The 18,516-nt window shown below is 44.2% G+C and overlaps 1 protein-coding gene across 8 annotated transcripts in view; it reads right to left on the bottom strand.

Moving 5' to 3' along the window:
• Positions 1 to 116: 116 nt before the first annotated feature.
• Positions 117 to 18,516, bottom strand: part of NR1H3 (nuclear receptor subfamily 1 group H member 3) — a 29,826-nt gene continuing 11,426 nt past the window's right edge. For 7 of the 8 annotated variants that reach the window (XM_082761335.1, XM_082761336.1, XM_082761342.1 and 4 more), the window contains 8 exons: positions 12,810 to 13,057; positions 9,894 to 10,160; positions 6,792 to 7,000; positions 6,369 to 6,548; positions 5,876 to 5,975; positions 3,356 to 3,469; positions 2,449 to 2,543; positions 117 to 2,049 (listed from right to left, as the gene is read on the bottom strand). In XM_082761335.1, coding sequence (XP_082617461.1) covers positions 1,903 to 2,049; positions 2,449 to 2,543; positions 3,356 to 3,469; positions 5,876 to 5,975; positions 6,369 to 6,548; positions 6,792 to 7,000; positions 9,894 to 10,160; positions 12,810 to 12,927 — 1,230 coding nt within the window. In that variant the 5' untranslated portion in view covers positions 12,928 to 13,057 and the 3' untranslated portion in view covers positions 117 to 1,902. Of the gene's footprint in view, positions 2,050 to 2,448; positions 2,544 to 3,355; positions 3,470 to 5,875; positions 5,976 to 6,368; positions 6,549 to 6,791; positions 7,001 to 9,893; positions 10,161 to 12,809; positions 13,058 to 16,530; positions 16,646 to 18,516 lie in introns of those variants that run through there. The other variant, XM_082761338.1, reaches the window with a different exon arrangement.

An 18,516-nucleotide genomic window follows, 5' to 3' on the forward strand; every position in this document is an offset into this window, starting at 1 on the left:
TATTTCCTGCTTCTCCCCAACCTATATTCTCACTTTCTTATCAATTTAGAGTTTGTTACATCAAAAACATTCCGCCTTCCTCCAGTCTAATGAAGGAACAACAGAGAACGCCAAAATCCCGTATTAGGCTTTATTCTTTTATATAAACATTAACATTTCTCAAACAGATTAGTTAAAAATACAGATTTTAACAAGATTTTTTGCAATTGCAATGAGTTATAAAAAACAACAGATTATTTTACAGATTGTTACAAGTGCTTTACAAAGGTGCAGAGTGAAGGCCAGTGGCAGGGGACCAACCTCAAGTGCAAAATGGACACAATACCCTCACCACGGGCATAGCGCTCAGATACACAGCCAAAAAACAAACAAACAAACAAAAAACAACGAGCCATTGTGAACCTAGGCTCTTGGGATGCTCACCGGGCAAGCAAACAGACCCCTATGACAGAGAAGGCTCATGAGACTAAGCTACCAGGATACTTCAGGTTACATCTCTGAGATCTGCCATAAGATGTTATTTCTTGGAAAATAAGGAACAGGTTTTGGAACAGTGTATTTCTCTTCTGTCAGACAAAATATTGCTGTAAATCCTAGAATACTTGAGGATGTGGATACTTAAGAATGTAGGGCATAAATCCAGCGTGGATCTCACTGTGCCCAAAGCGAAAAAAGATACAAGACCCAAGTGTCCTTCTAAAGCAGTTGGCACTCCTCACACAGCAGGAACCTCCATATCCCATGACAATCACTAGAACCTTGAGCAAGTACCTTGGAAAGACTTTGGCATAAGGAAGAAGATGCAAGCGGATCTGGTTACACTCAATGTTCCTGCAACCCACGATCTGAGTTGTGCAGCCCATAGCTTACGCAATGCCCACATATTTCACTAAATGCAGCATGTCCTCTTCTCCTTGGCAAATACATCTTCACACTCACCTTGGAACACATGCCACATGCTCCAAATTCTTGGAAGTTTCTGAGATCCTTCCACCACACCTACCTTGTCTAGGTACCAGTCCTTCCCACCTTCCTCTCTTCTCTTCCACTCCTAAAGATCAAAATCTACTCCCTGATTTGTTATGAACTAAAGTTTTCCAGGTGTTAGCAAATCAAAGGTAAAGTAAACTGTTTGAGAACCATCATGAGATAAAATTGCAATATATTATGTTAAAAAAAGTCCACTGCTTTATGCCTGACGTCTTCCTGATGTACAAATGTTCCCTACCCAGAGGACCTCCCTGTTAGACAAAGGGCATCACACATTAGAGGAATCCTCTTTCCAAAAAGGGTCAGAATGAAAGGGGCAACTCTAGAGATGAAGTCTCATAATAAAGAAATAACAGCTACTTCTCTTGGAATCTTTGTAAAGGGCAGTACGTACAAGAGATTTTATTTATCGGAAACCCAGTGAAACCCCTAGAACATCCACATTGACTTCCCTGAGCTCCTCAGATCCAGGTACACTGGGGACCCTGCAGAAGCCTTTTGAGCTGGGTTACTCTCAACAGAGATGGTTTGGCAAGTTCCTGCAAATTCATTTTCATAATCAACAAGAGAGGAAAGGATCAATGGGCCAATCCCCAGGACATGCTTAGAAAAGAGAAAGAGACTCTGAAGAAAGAGGTGTATGTGCGTGGGGAGGGTCTTCATTTCTACCGTTTTCAGATGTTTCATGCTACTCATTTGGGGCGTGGGCACTACATCAAAACCAACCCCCCCATCTGATCTACCCCAGCTGCCTCCTGCATAATCTCGTGATAACACTGCAACCCCAGGCTCATCACTCCCTGCACTGCCTAGCCCAGAGTTCAGTGCTTTGGAGAGGGGAGGCTGGCTTCTTGTTAGCAAAGGCTGGGACATGGCGTTATGTCGGCATATCAGTGCCCTGGGAGCATGCAGTCACTCATGCACATCCCAGATTTCTGAGAGCAGGGGAGGGAGTTTCTTGTCCTGCAGCCGAAGGGCAAACACCTGTTCAGAGTGGACGTTACTTAGTGTCCGAAGACTGACCAGCTTCATTAACATCCGTGGAAACATCAGGTGGTCCTGCAGGGTCAGAGGAATTGGCAGCTGTTAGTAAATACAGACTAAAACTTTAAAAAGAAAAAAAAAAACAAAACAAAACAAAAAAACAGATGATGCATTGTAAACACAATTCCAATTTCCTCTAGAACTGGCATCCTCCAGCATGCGGCAGTGTAGAGGAACACAAATACTACACCGTGTCCCAAAACATGCTTGCTAACTATGGAACATGATACAGGACAGCAGGCTGTGACAGCTCACAAATCCTCCATTTACGGCTGCCACCACACAGCCACAGAAGGGAACAGCGTGACAGTACAGGCAGTAACGGATCTGCTACAGACATCACTGCAGGGACTGTGCCTGCATAAACCCACAATCAGTTTGCATCATCACCAAGGACGTTGGTGAGACACTTACGTTTGGTCTGTTGATGCAGATGTAAGAATGAAGGGCTTCCACATAGGTGTGCTGCAGTCTCTCCACCAGGGACTGGTCCTGCACATTCGGTCGGTCTGCCAAAAAGCAGGTTAGAAGTAAGCAGGTTGCTACAGGCAGCATCACTGGACTTGACCCTAACTGTAGTATGGTTTCTCCCCAAAACCTCATCGAGAATTCACCCAGGACATCTGGGAGTCATCCATGACTGCAGCAGCTGTGCCAGTTTTCTGTTACTGTTCCTTCTCAATCATACCTAATGCACATGGGGAGTCAGATCTGACTCCTCTAAAGGTGAAAGGTTACAGAGACCAAACACCACTAAATAGATGTGTTTGGCATCACGTTTCTGTTCCAGTGAAGATGAGAAGCTGCAGTTATTCAAAGAAAATGGGAGAGTTTCTCCAGCAGCTAAAAAAGTCCGATAACAGGAACAAAGACATATTCTTGATCTTACAGGTTACAAGACAGAAAACAGAAGCAAAGAGTAGAGGCGATTTCTTTGCAGAGCCCTTTCCTGACCCAGAGCTATATTGGTCTCTGATCAAGAGCATCTTTCCTTGACCACTAGATGTCGCTCATGCAGCGCGACCTGCCTCAAACCAGAGACCTGCCAAGCACCTTAAGGGGACAGTAAAATAGCAATTTCTAAGTGAGGAAGATTAATATTGGCTGATTTTGCTATATGCTTTTTCATCAGCAGGGAATCTGATTTTGTCTGGAGGTAGCACTGGAAGATTCGGTGTATAATGAATACCCTCAGCAGAAATAACACTGTTTTATCACAAGACCCTCTATTACTCCTCTGCTGTTCACTACCTTCCTTAATTCTATTTTCTTTACCCTGCAACTTAGTGCTGCAGGCTTTCAGACCTGCCTGGCATTTTACCTGCAGAGAAAATGTTGATGGCGATTAAAAGTGCATATTCAGCATCGTTGAGTTGTAGCTCATTCATTCCCTTTGAGAATTCAAAGATGGGGTTAATGAACTCAAACTGCAGACCTACAACAAAAAGAAGAGGGTAAGTGTCAACAATGGCAACTGTCTCCTCTATCTCCCTCTCCCTCTTACAGGATAAGCTGTCAGAAACACACTCAGTATGCCAGGGAGCAGGGAAGGCAGGTAGGCAGGCAAATACCCTTATATTATATCCCAAGTATGGTTGAAAACACCCTTCACATTGTACCACCAGTGAACACCAACAACAGCAGGTGAGGAGTCAGGCCCTAACCTTAACTTCTTAGTTTCCTTGAGCCTTATGTGTCCCTCAACACATTAGTAGGCAATATCTATATCTAAAGAAAAACGTCATCAGTTCTCAGGTAAATCCATCACAAAGGCAGAAACCCACAATCACAAAATCTACACTTTCCACTCTCAAACCATCTCTTTCAAGCCTGGCAGCCTTCCTGCTTCCACAGAAGCTTTCATCCCATGCTGCTGATTCATCTGTAGTCGGTCTGAGCCAAAAAAAAAAAAAGAAATACAGTTCCAAGAGGTCTGAACTATTTCAAATCATTTCAAAGTGATAGAGATGAAGAAGAGCCTGACCTATGCCTCCTATCACCTTGCTCTATCTCTGGAAGTGTTCAAGGCCAGGTTGGACGGGGCTTTGACCAACCTGGTATAGCAGAAGATTTTCCTGTCCACAGCAGAGGGGTTGGAACCAGATGATCTTTAAATTCTCTTCTAATCCAAACCATTCTATGATTTTTCAATAAACACAGCCTGGCAGAAGTGCAATGATACTTCTGTCACAACATAGAGGACACCGTCACATCAAGCCTCCATGTGCTACATGCTACACAAACATGCTGAAATCTTAAAGCCCAAAATAGCATCTAAGTTTCTCATTTCCTGTAGTACAACTGCATCAGAGCAAAGAAGAGCAAGATGGATGAAACCCCTCTGGCTGCCTGCTTTTTGCCTTCCTAATAATCTGAAGAAAAGGCTAACAGTGAGAGCATCAAGGAACAATAGTGTTTATTAAAACCTGAAAAAAATAAAAAAAAAAAAAACAACAACAAGTTCAGCTCCCTAGAGTTCTGAACCCTTGTTATGAGAAACAGCATCACAACTTCAAAGTGAAGTTAGGTGGCATGCTGAGGCAGTAAGCTCCTAGAAGGCCATCAGGGGCCTGGAGGGCTGGAGCACCCTGAACTTGGCCCATGCAAGGTACAAAGAATCCATGGTTTGCAATGAGCCTTTGAGTCACGCAATGAAAGCATCACCTGGCAGGGCAAGATGATGAGAAGTGGAGGAGAGAAGGAAGAACAGCACGTACCTGAAAAGCCACCCTACAATTCAATTACCAGTGAGCAAGACCAAAGACAGTTCTGAACAGAAACCATGACAGTAAGACTTAAAGGGCTGAGGCCTAACTCTTCTAGACTAGTCCTTACTGACACTGCAAGAGAACTTGGACAACCTGACACTGCTCCCCTATTTCATATGGTCTCTCAGCAAACCAAATGCATGGTAAGGCTTAGAAAACCTTACCAAGCAAGAGTCGTATCACTGAGTGAGATTAAACTGCTGAGAAGGGCCACTGTCAGGAATTCCTGGCTATACAAGGATGGGAAAGTAATGAAGGACACCTTGAATACAAGATGTTAAATAGCTACACAAGAAACCCCCAAAATCACATGAAGAACAGCCAAAATCTCCTTTTCAGAAATGCTGAAGATATGCACTTCCTTTCACTTAATTTGAAATCACAAATATTCAATGCTCCTGGAAAAACACAATTCACAAGTCACGTCACCGCTGATCATCACATACCAAGCCAGTGACACGTCTGCAGCATTCTGCAGGGATCTCCAACACACATTATAGACTTCATAACAACTTGAACATACTCACACTAACGTCATCACTCAAAGCAAGGCTCTACATTGCCAAGTGATACAGTGCAAAGGGGAAAAGTCTGGGGTTTGATTTGCTGTGATCTGATAGAGCCCTAAGAACACATCCATGTCAGCTCTTTACCAGTAAGTTCACACCAGCTGCCAGCCCTAGGTGCACACCACCCTCACACAGTGAGCTAAGGGGAGCATCCACACCAGAAGTGGGGTACCCCAGAAAGTGAACACAACCTTGGTTCCCCCAGCAAACAGGGCTAAGCTCGAGTGCATGCTGCAAGACTGCAGACATCCACACAGCAAGACTGTCACGCTGTAAGTGTCCGAATTTTCCAAAGCAAGTTCACACCTAAAAAAAAAGACATTAACTGAAGCAATATCACATGTTAAAAGCAAAGAACGTTTGTGGGGACATTGGTCTAGCCCTGTTCTAAACTCCTCACCTAAGTCCAAGGCCCCAGATACCATTTCCACCAGCTCATATTGAAAAGGAAAAGATGAAACAACACAAGACAGAGAAGGAAGAAACACCTGTCTAATGCACCACCTGCTTTGGCGAAGTCATCCCGATTATAGCTCAGGTCCTTAAGAAAAGTGATGCTCTCAATCTCTGGATTGTAGCGTCGAGACGTCTCCAATAACATCACCTGAAACCAGAGATCAGGGATAGATACACTTGACTTGAATACAAGAAAGAACATTGCAACATTGATAATTTAATGATGGTTAGAGCATCACCAAAGGGAAAAAATACATATAAAAACTACACTTCTCCAAGAGTGCTTCAAAATTCCAGTGTAAATTCTGCTGCATCCTTTGCACTGTTTCCTTCTGGGAAGGGAATTAGTTGCTTTCCACTACCAAGGCTCTTGCCTCATTCTCCTCCACGGCCCTTTGCCAGGAGAGCCCGGCACTGCAGTAACAGCCCCATAGCTGTTAAATAGGTCTTTCAATCTAGGGTGTAAAATCAGTTCTGCATGTGGGTGCTCCAAACTCTTTCTTCTCTTCTACTACGCATTGTGGTGGAGCCAAACTCTCACCTCTATCGTAGATGTCTTCAATAAAGCGATCTGATCTTCCCTGGTGAGCTCCAGGAAGCCGGGCAGTTGCTTGGCAAAGTCCACAATCTCTTGCACAGAGATAATTGCAAGTTCTGTAAAGTGAGCAAAACGCTGCTGCCTCGCTTCACGGTTATTAGGGTCAGGAACTTGGGGCCATGGCTGTGGGGATGGAAAGAGACAGTGTGTATATGTGAAAGATGGAGAGAGAGCAGAAGGATGAGAAGATAAAGTGAACAGAGAAAAAGAGACACATTGGACTATTAGCCTTTGCTATTCACAGAATGTTAGCCCACAGATACAATGCCTCAAACATTTAAATTCCCCCAAAATGCTTCACCCACAACCTCAACTCCCCACACTTCCACTTTTTCTTATCACGGTTCCACTGGTAAGAGTTATTACCGTCACTTTGAGCCTGTCTGTGAACGAGCGCTGGTTGCACTGCTGCTGAGCGGCCACGAGCTTCTCTATCATGCTTAACTGTTCAGGCGTCAGTTTGTGGGAAGGGCTTGGTGGGTGTGGAGGGTTTGGACGCACCACGACTGTCCGAGCCTGATCGTCCTCCTGTTTCTTCAGCTTCTTCAGCCGGATTTGCTCTTCAGACAGAACATCTAAAATAGAAATGGCCAGAGATCAACCTTGACACAGGGGAATGCCAAAAACTGCACAGAGGGTAGCATGCAGTGGATGGAGAGGCAGAGATTACAGCTGCTTGCATCTGGCTTATCAGAGTGTACATAATATAGACAGCAGGCAGTGATACCTATAATTTGTTTCTCCCTCTTTTTTCCACTTTAAGTTGTTCCATTGCTTTTCTTTTAATCATACTGCACTGCAAAACATTCACAAAGGACAGTGAACACATGAAGCTCCCTTCATGCTGCCCTGCAGATGTCAGAAACACATCAGTGGCTTTTCCCCTTGAGCGATTCCCCAGAATATCATATTGTAACATATTCCAAGGGGTGATTTCTCCACATCATGATGTGTCCATTATATTGTTATAGTATCCTGTTGTTTTGTCTTTTCCTCACATTGCTAAATTAAGAGTTTGTGGCATTTCATCTTCCTCTTAAGACGTCAAAGTCAGTACTGGATGGAGATTGAGCATGAAAGGACAATTCTCTACACAGCCCATCTGCAGCAGACTGTAGAGCAGTAACATGCAGCAAGATGAGTAATTAAAGGATAGCTTTACATAAATCCTGCTGAGGAGGAATGCAAGTCTTTCCGGAGCAGGGCTGGAAGCCTTCTTCAGTCATGAACTCAAAGGGTGATGCCATTTAGATTTAACGTAGGGAATAAAACAAGCCAGAGGCATGTGTTATGAAATATCCTACTGAATCAGCGGTTCATTAGTTAATTTAAATAGAAAGACCTGTTAGAGGCCTGTAACTAAGTTAACTGAAGAACTTACTGGTTTGAACACAGGTAAGGCTGGTTGTGTCTTTAGGTCAAAGCTGTAAAAACTATCTGCATGCTGTATCCAAGCAAAAGGAGACTATCAGACATACTTGGATTCAGGGATTATCTTCAAGAAGGTCACCCCCATGAGCTACTGATCAATGAACAAAACGCAGAAAATGGATTGACTGGAAAGTAAACTTCAAAAACAGAGGAAAAAAAGCTCGACCTTGCAAAAAAGAATTTAAGAGGTGCTGAAAAAGCCTTTGGCCATTTTTTATGTAGCGGTAACAAGGAAACATAGGTGCTCCCCAAGAAGGCAGTTCCCAAAGCACAACAAGTATACACTTGCACTTCTCAGAAGAATTGCGTTAAACATGAAGGCAAGAAGTAGACAGCTATTGTGAAAGTGTGTTCTGAGGGGCACAACACACAGGATTGGAGGGAAAGCCAAAGAACATATAACATTCAAGCTGAGATGAACCTGTATCCCAAACTTCCAACAACAAGGGTGCACATGTATGCACGCACATGCAAACCAGAATTCTAATGGCAAAGGCATTCAATCCAGTAGCCATATTAAAGGTGACCTGTAAGATTGGAGAATGCCAGTCACAGTAGGAGTTTGAAAAGGGAAGTCATTGATTCAGGCAATTGCAATCTTAGGTCTCAGATGCATGAAGAATTTACATCCAAGTTACAAGTTACTAAATATTGGAGAACCCTGAAAACTGCCTATGTTAAAGCTCCTACACCATGCTAAATTCAAAATTATCTGAGTTACTCAGTTTTCTATTAAGATGATATTTAACCTCATGGTGCACACTGTTACAAGAAAGATAAATAGTCTGTGAATAACTTCAGTCTGAGAATTAGAAGAATGTTTCCATCAATTAGAGGGAAGTTCTGAAATGACCTTCCAAGTGAAACAGTTGGAAAAAAAAACACTCCGTTTTTGTCAAGATTAGCAAGGCAAATTTCCAGTGAGGATTCATGTTGACAAGAATTGCCAAGCAGTTGATAATAGCAACCTGAAGATTCCTCTTGGCATAATTTCTCTGAGCTGAAGCATATCCTCTGTCCTCACCATAAGACAACAAGTAAACAGCAAACCACGTAGAGGCTCTCTAATATCTACCTGCAACCAAAGAGGAACACAGTGGACAGACAGCCTCACTACATAACTTTTCAAATACATCTGTTTTGTAGCTCTCAAAAGCAAGGGGAAATGGTGCAAAGTCAGTATATACAGAGCTGATGCAAACCACTCTGGCAAAGATATAGATTACATATGTTAGGCGTGCTGTGTTTCAACTTGAAAAACATGAAAAGCACATTTCCTTGCTGCAAGTTAACAGGGCTTATTCTTATTGCACAAGTGTATTTTGAAGATGTTTCTGAAATACTTTGCGTTCCTCACTGCTCTGAGTACTGGATGTCAGAAAAGGAGACTTCACACAGAATTAACTGAGCACTCATTTGGCCAGTCTTGGCCAGAAGGATGAAATCTAGGTGCCATGGCAGAGGATTGCTGTTCCTGATATGCAAGCAGGAGTACTCTTGAATATTCAGCAAATAGCAGCCTAATGACTCCTGTGAGAAAAATAACTGAGCTCGCTAAAGGCCTCAACAAGGTTGGGTCTGCACAAACACAGCTGCAGCACTCTGGTGCTGCCCTTGACTTCTGTCACGAGGCGCATAGGGAAAACGCCTTCTGGCATTCAAAGAGCACAGTGACAAACCTCACAGTGCAGACCACGAGCCAGACAGAAGCCCAAGTTTACTGTGGCAGTCGACAACATACTGAAGAATGTGTAAATCTTAGTTGTGAGTCTTTCCCTTGATGCCATTCTCCATGAATTCTTACCAAACAGTGTGTTCAGGAAACAAAGCGGGGCTCATCAGCACATCAGCATTGTTTCACCAACAGACACCTCTCCACGTAACACCGACTAAGCCCTCAGTGACTTCCCAAACACAATCCAGCATGCTGAGCGACCCCCCAGCACTCACACTGTCTCCTTATTACACCACCCGTTGGCCCCCAGCCCACTCCCACAGCACCACGGTGCGCCCAGCAGCACCCCTGGGTGCACTCACACTGCTCCCGCATGCCCGCCTCCTGGCACTTGCGCAGCCGGCACTCCTGGCACTTGCGGCGCATGTACATGTCCATCTCACACTTGCCGCCGTTCTTGCAGACGTACTGGGCACCCTTGATGACGCTGCGGCGGAAGAAGCCCTTGCAGCCTTCGCAGCTCAGCACGTTGTAGTGGAAGCCCGAGGCCTTGTCGCCACACACGCTGCACACTTCGTTTCCCAGCATCTTTGGGGCTGGGCCCTTCTTCCGCTTCAAGGGGGGATTTTCTATTGAGAACAGCATCAAGAAAAAAAAAAAAATCACACATGGCGTTTGCAGCTGACTGTCCCATTCCTCACAGTTACTGATATCCTCATTCAAACCCACTACCTCCCAAACATATGGATGAAAAGATCAAGTCCTCCATTCCACAGCCTTTTCTTCTGGGCAAGTATATCCTCTAAAGCAAGTCAAATACTGACATAATCCAAACAGTTCCATGCTAAATGTATAAGCAGATATAGCGTTGCATTTGATCCACTTAAAAACAGGCAGAGAGAAAACTGGTTCAGGTCAGACATTCTTCTGCACTTCCCATCAGCAGGAATGACACTAAGCCACGTAAGAAATTGTGACAAAAAATCTGAGTGGAAATCCAAAATTGCATAGAAAATATTTTTTTTTTCTTTTTTTTTAAATTCACCTTCAGTGTTCTAACTTCTATTCTCTGCCATTCTCATACACAAAGGTAAAGTAAAATGGTTCGGCAGTCAAACAGTCACAGAGAAACAGTACCTAAACTGCGGCACTACAAACAAAACAGACTGAGTAGGCAATCCCCGTAACTAGAACACCTGGGGAAACCTTCAAGATAGAAAACGCCAGCTTCATGGAGTTAGGGGCAAGAAGCAGACAACCACTGCATGAGCTCTGGGAACCTTTGGAACCCCACAGCCATAATTTCTTTTTCAAGACACCTCCTCCTGACTCCTACAACTAAAGCATTTCCACATTGACATTTCATTTACTAAACGTGGTTACGCCATTTGAAACACTGGGCCTTCGCTACTGTCTTGCATTTTAGATGGTCTTGTGCAGCAGCTCCCTGTTCTTCCTACATCATTCTTAGGGATCTGAATCTTGTCACCAACTGTACATTGTGAAAACATTTTTAAGACTGTCTCACTTAAGAGCACACTGTCTCTCTTAAGCATTCTACTCAAATGTTTGCTGAGGTTATTTGTGTATTCCCTCCCTATTAGCCATCTCTGTTTTCATTCCAATAATTCTAGCCACGTTGACATCTGGCACGTCTTCCTGCACAGCTCAGTGCATATAATTCTTCTGTCAGATATTATAGATCCTTCCATGACAGATGTTCATAAAGATCACAAACAGCACGGTCTTGATAAGTCTCCAGATAAGTTTAGATATGCCTGGAAAGCCTTTATACTGCATTTATACTGCAGTCAATTTATAGGGTTTGGTTTGCAGGACAACGCTGCTGCGTTTCCTGATCAGCACCAAGCTTACAACAGCACGGTTCATTTTCATGCTTACGGTTTTAATGCTTCTCTCTATTCTCAGCTTTGGTTACTATTCTGCTCAGGTACCCCAAATAGTAAACAGCTAGGAAGTTTTAGATCAGTCTCAGCAATTATTATTAGTGTTCTTCACTCCATATTGGTTTTCAGTCTTAAGTATCTTGGTGTTGATTTTCAATCCCATTGACTTTACTAAGGTCTAGAGGTCATTCATTTTGGCCTGCACATCTCATTGCAGACTGGACAGCAGGAAAATGTCAGTGGAAAGGTTAAGTCTCTGATATTCACCTCTCTTGATTTACTGTACTTCTCTTCACACGATCAGTTACAAACAAGTTATGCAATGCCTATTATTTATCTCATATTACTTAGTCCCTTCATACATATGCATTAACTGGTGTGATAATTTTGCAGAAGGCTCGAATCCCATTCACGTTTCTGACAGACAGCAGAGTAACCCAATGACTTCCACAAGTTGCACCTGTTCAGTGCATACTGGATTTCTTCACAGTCTTTAAGGAGCTACATAAAGGCCTGATAACCATCCTTACGATTGTTTTATTGAGACAAATATGCTTATTCTTCCATCTAAAGAAACTATTTTCCAGTTTTAACACTAGCCATTTTAGTTATACAGTTTATTATTGCTATTTTGCGTAACCAAAGATCAAGATGTATCAAGCTTAAACCCTCCTCTGGTACCTTGGGCTCTCATTACAGTCCTCCTTTAGTACATACACTATTTAATCATTTTCCTCACATTTGGTGATGCTTTTTCTTGCAACCTTTGTATTTTTTAAGTTTGAAGATACAGGATTCTGTGTGTCAGTGACAATTATAACTGCAAAACTTCAGTTCTCTTTCCTGATACGCTTTTAACTTCCATTCCTTGTGGCAGATTACTCTGTTTAATTCTGGTGCCTGTCTTGTTTTTATGCCGTGTAGCTTCAAAACATCATGGCCTATTATGTCTCATTACTGTGAATACACACATTCAGGAGAAAAAAAAAATGTGTAGAGGAAAACTCTACTCTCCTGTTATATGAATCTGCAAGAACCTAGTACTTCATTGCATCACTAACCCTTGTAGGACTGTCACATACAGTAAAGCTTTGTTGTTCAGCAGCTTTTGATAAGGCAAACAAAAAGAACTCCATTTTACTGCCACGGACCTTGCCTCCAGGAGGTCAAATAAGCAAAGCATTCAACACGTTTATCAGCTGTATAAACCTGGTCATCTTCAACTACCAGTAAAGGATTCTAGTCTTAGACACTGGCTGCCTCAAGCGTAGCAGTAATCACCCTAAAATTTTGTTAAGTGTTAATTCTTTTTGCAGCTCAAAGAATGGAATTCACTTAGCTTGTGTGGACTGAATAAGAATTTTTCCATACCTGCATGCTCAGGGGGGTTCTCTGAGCCAGAGAAGAGTGAAAGCCCTTCCTCCTCCATCTCAAATACACTTGCCACCCTCTTCCCATGATCTTGTGTGCTGAGTTGAGTGGGACCCATGGAGGCCACACAGGAAGGGCTCGCTATAATCTCATTGCTGCAGCATGGTTACTGCAGAGCAAGAGGCAGCCGGCGTCTTCCTTCAACGTCTTCAGTTTCTTTCTGCTACTGCAAGTCAGAAAGGAAGTACCTGTGAAGAAAAACAGATGCAAAAGAGGCAAGAGTTCAACTACTGAGGCTGTTAACTCCCCAAAGCTATTACAAACTGCATCACAAGCAAAATTAAGATTTTGTTTCCTTATTTATTAAAAAGGGACAATTAACTTTGTTTTATCAGTGTTTATTCCCTTGAAACACAACATTTTAACAAACTGTGGTAAAGGTACAAGGATTAGCGCATTCAGACACAAAATTGCCTGTTTATTGCCAGAATATTTATCAAAGCAGGACACATCTCCATTACTGCTACCACCACCAGGGGAATTGAGCGCTGACCCCTCCCAAGTGTGTGAAAGGGAAGTTCCAGACTTTACAACGGGTGGCCTTTGCTGAAGCTTCCAGTAACAAATGACTCGTTACTGCCAGTTGTGCTGGATTTTGTGTCACGCACTGCAGAACACAAAGAAAATTGTAAAAGACAATTTTGACGCAACGATTTAGCAAAGACTAATTTCCCTATTACTAGCAACAGCCGAAGGCTATGCCAAAGATCAATGATGCATCAAATATGAGGATTACAAATCCTTCCTGGACCTACAAAAAGAACTGAATAGCCAGCATCACACCTAAGGGAAACAACCCTTATGCCACCCTCAGGAAACAGACTCAGCACCAACCTTCTGAGGATCCAGCACTAACTCCACGCTACAGAAACTGAACCTCGAAAGTGAATCCAATCACTGTTTTTCCCAAAAGCTCTACACCTGCACAGAAAAAGCCTTACCAGTTTGACTGCACAGACTTAGTGAAACCGATGTAAACTGCTAGTGTAAACACGCCTAATCTGACTAAGCATGCATTTAGATCAGTTGATCTCAATTCAGTGATTTATCAATGCAAGCTAAAGGGATTAACTGATTTAAAAAGCAACTGTGTTAAAGGCCTGTACCAGTTGAGTTTGGGACCAGAGGACTGTGACTCTCTGCAAGAGAGGAGGTGACAGAAGGCTGGGCAGCAGCCCAAATACAAACGCATCAGGTAGCCAGGGGCATGCTTCACACACCGCACTGCTGACTGGGAAAAGGCAGAGGGCTGCTGTCCCCCGTCCCTTCTTCCCTCCTGTATGTTTGGACCAGACCACGAAGCTTCTCTCGGAATGCCAAAGACAAAGACAAAAGCAATAGTCCCACAAACCACCCCCTCCCAGGACTCCGAGAGCAACAGTCATCAAGTATAAATCCAGTCATACTGTCAAGCCTGCTGGACTCCTGCCATGTCCCATTACACGCCGGCAGATAATGAATGCAGGTCTAAAAAACCACAGGACGTATTAATTTATGTGACCTTTATAAACACAGACTCAGACCGTATAAGGAATTCAAAGCTCTCTTCCCTTTGGTGCACGCAGCCCTGAATCACTGGCAAAACAGACCATCTATGATGAACGCAGTGGCAGCAAATACGAGACCCGAAGCCATAGGAAAAGTAAAAATCCTAATGTGGGAGACTGCTACATAACAGATCTGATTTGCCAACAATTCAAGAAGTCTCATAGTTCGCAAAGGAACAGAGTGGCCATCACAATCAACTTTAAAAAAAAACTCCACAGTAAATACTGCAGCCTTGTGGAGAGGCACAGAGCACCACTTGGAGAGAGGAACTTCAATGAAACAAACCCAAATGTGCCTTGTACTCCGAGTCCTGTGCAAGCTCCTCATTGATGCAGATTACCAGATGTCTCTGGGCACGTTTGGGCACGAAACAGTGATCTAAGTGTACTGCCTAGATGCATCTCCACATTCCTTTAAACCACGCAAAAGATTCATTCAAACGGTAATTATTGTGAAGAATGAATCACTACCAGCAGCACTGCAGTGCTTTTTGAAGCAAAAGTTTGATCCTCCAGCTGAGGCATTGAGTGACTGAGCTCAGGTCCTGCTGCATCCCAGCCATAAACTGTGATGTATCCCGGAAGGTAAAAAGAGGAGGGCGCATCCTGATGGGATTCTGAAACTCTCATCCACGATTGACATGGCAGGAGTGAAACTTGCTGTCAGCAGGACATCTGGAGCCCAAAGGGGAGTTTCTAAAAACATACACACAACCACAAGACTGCAGACTTCCTGGCGATGTCTGACTAGTCTGCAGTTAGCACCAGGGAGGGGAGTATAAAGCTGCGTGCACACCCAGGACACGGCAAGGGGCAAGGCCTATCAGCCACTATCTTCGTGCTGCGAAACCAGCCCACATGCTCCTACCTCCTGCACCAGCTTCCCTAGCCCTCCCCCAGCGGAACAGGCCAGACAGGAGCAGGGCAGATGAGAAGCCTCTCCTACGAGCCAGCATTTTTTAGTTTCGTAGCTGCAGTAACAGGCTGTGGAAAACTGACCGAACTGCAAACAGCAGCACGCTGGTGGGGCTAGGTAAAGAAAACTAAATCAGCATTTTCCACACAGGCACACATATATATGAGAGGCTGTATGATTAGGCCAGCAAGTCAGTTTTTGTAGAAATATACAAGAATAGTTTCCAAATGACTAAAACCCTTGAGTTCTGTACTAACAGCCACGTTATTAGAGGTTCGTATCTCCCAATTTGCACCACCACTTCAACTTGAGATAAAGAAGGGTAATGCAAGCTCTAATTGCAAAAGGGAACAGAGCCTTCCTGACATCATCTGCTGTGCTGCCTCCCACCGTCTGTCTCAGCTTTGTTAGTTTTAGAAGCCAGGACTGGCCAAGTGACAGAAGATGGGGCAATCGCTTCTCTCTAACACAGCATCCAGGGCAGAGAAACCTAGTGAACATACTCCAGCAAGGAAGCCCATACAGATGAAAGGCTGATGGAAACAATTCTCTACCAGCCCTTGCCATTCACATCTCAAACAAGACACTAAACACCTCTGAAATGTGTTGCCACCAGGTTCTCCCTACTCCATTTCTTTCCTCTTTCTTCCTTTTCTGAGACAACTGAACAACTCTGAGACCAGTGGTTTCAACACCAGTGCTCCTGCAACAGAAAATTCTGTAACAAAGACCAGAGGTGGCAGCCCTGGCTCTTGCACTTCATGTTAACTGCCAGAAACCTTCATTACTTCCTCCAGCAACAGCCTTGTCTCAACCCATATGCTCAGCTGAAAGTCTTCTTCCAAGCCCAGCTAAAGCATTTATGCACTCTTCTGGAAGTCTTTGACCTGGCCTGTCATCAACAGCCACAAAGCTGCAGAATATGCCTCATTTCTGTCCCATAGTCATACAGGGTAAATAAAGGATAAAAGGTAAAGGCTCTGAGCAGCACAGCACATGGGTAAAGAAACCAAGTGAGCCAGGTGCAGTTATTGCGACTCCTGCTAAAAACGTCTGTCCTCTCCTTGCCATTTCTTGTCTGGTGCTTTCTGGGAGAAGTTTAAGAGCCAGGAAGCAGACCAGATGCAAGTGCATCTCCAGAGAACCTGTACTGTGGAGCGCAGGAATAATGGGAGGAATAGCACAACAAGCCTTTTACCTCCAAGCACTGGAAGCTCCGATGAAACGGTAGCTTTTTAGGAAGTTTGCGCAAGCCTCTGGTATCTTTCAAAAGAAGAGTTACTGGTCAGAGTCCTGGTAAGTTACAAAATCCTACAGCCTTCTGCCAAGAAAAAAATAAATGGTTAGGTTTCAGTTCCAAAATGAATCACAAGTGCGCTCTCTGCAGCACGTCAGCATCAGCAGAAGAGACCTTGCATTTATATCCTTGTGTTAACATGACTGTGCTCGTGTGTCACACACCTGCGTGGCAGCAGGACTGGGTTTTTTTGGAGGGGGCCTAAAAAAGCAGGCTGTTGGTGAACTACTGTGTCTGATAGGAAGGTTTATCCTTCACAGGTACTTAAAACAGGGATCTAATTTGGCATTTGGGCTTCTAAATGCATTGTGACATGCAAGAGGAGTGCTGGCACCCATTCTGGAACTACCCCTAAGAGCTGGGTCAAAACAATGCTTAACGGTCTCTGCTGAAATCTAAATGCACAGTGTGTACACCACTGGTGCTATCTTTGGTACCAAAAGTTGGCTGCAGATATAAATGGCTGAGGGAAAAAAAGACTGACATTTCACGGACCCTACAGCACTAGCAGGGAACAAAGCCCCCCAGGAGACACTGCTGTTCCAATTCTTTCATAAGGACTAACCTAACGCTCTTCCTATCCCTCCTCTGGTGTGGCAGCCAGAGCATTTTCACAGAATTCCCCAAAGAACACGGCAGTACCTTGCAGTTGGCCCAGAGAAACAAAAGAAGAAACATCCTAGCTCATTCCTCTGCAACACTGCATTTCTCAAGAAGTACCGACACAACTAAGAGGTCCATAGGAGGGTCAGAAGTACATATATAACAGGTTTCGCTTTGTAAAAAGTGGAAAGAGCCACTTGTACCTTTCAGAGCAGAAGAAGAAATCTATGCAAATCTGTCATGTTGAGAATAAAGTAAGATTCTGTGTGAAAAACATGAAAAAAAAAATCAACTGGATTGTCAATGGGAGAAAACATGAAAATGCAAGGCATGTAAAGCAGTGCAACCGGATAGCATAAGGAGTAGTTCTGAACATTATGTTTACAAATAAGGCAAAGAGCTGTACCGTGACTCTGAGGAAAAAGAAACTAGCTGGGCCCCAGCTGTAAGAGCCCTCTCCACAGAGAATTGCAGCGACCCCGGCTGAAATTGCATTATCCATTTTGATGCCACAGAAGCACGAAGACATCCACAGACTGGAAGGAGTCCACAAGCCACCATCAGTCTTGACGATCCTGGTAAGAAAGCTGCTGCCTCGTGATTGCTTCAATTCGCGACCAAGCTAAGCTTCAGCTGACTGCTACAAGTTGCCCAAGTGCGTGGCACCTGCCTGTGAGCCTCACAAGCTGCTGCCACCTCTGGTCCTACCAGCTGCTCCTAACCGTGCAGCCTGCTACACTTAGGTCTCCTGTCCCCAGTGATACAGTCTTATTCCCACCTCTGCCCCTCTGGCTCTGAGTCTGAGAGCCCCCATCCTCTTACCTTGGCTCTGACTCCTGCTGCTGACCAGCTTCCTTACTACCTGTGACTTTGCTGACGTGTGGCGTGAGCTTTGCTTACAGCATTTGTCTCCCTTTGAAGTGGTGCATCCCTGAATTCGCTTCAGTTCTCGCTGCAGCACCCGGCTCTCATGGTGAAGCCTTCCTCTGGGCTGTGTCTCCACCCCTGGCTTCAGTCTGGTCTCAGCACACAGCGAGATGTCTCCTAACCTGCTCAGCTATGGATGCCGTGGCAGTATTCAGAGGGCAACAGCCAAAGTGACTAACAACCAGACAGACTAAAATATTTCTGTGTGTCACTTGGTCGAAAGAGTACAGGGAAGAGAAGCAGGAAGGTCTAATGATGGTGTACAGCAGGACGGGAGGGATTATTCTGAAAGACGGATTCCACCTATTCCTCATAGGCTTGACAAGGAAGGGATGGTCAGGCTCTTACAGGCAAACC

Source organism: Aythya marila (assembly GCF_965140915.1).
Source record: "Aythya marila genome assembly, chromosome: 5".
NCBI lineage: Eukaryota > Metazoa > Chordata > Aves > Anseriformes > Anatidae > Aythya > Aythya marila.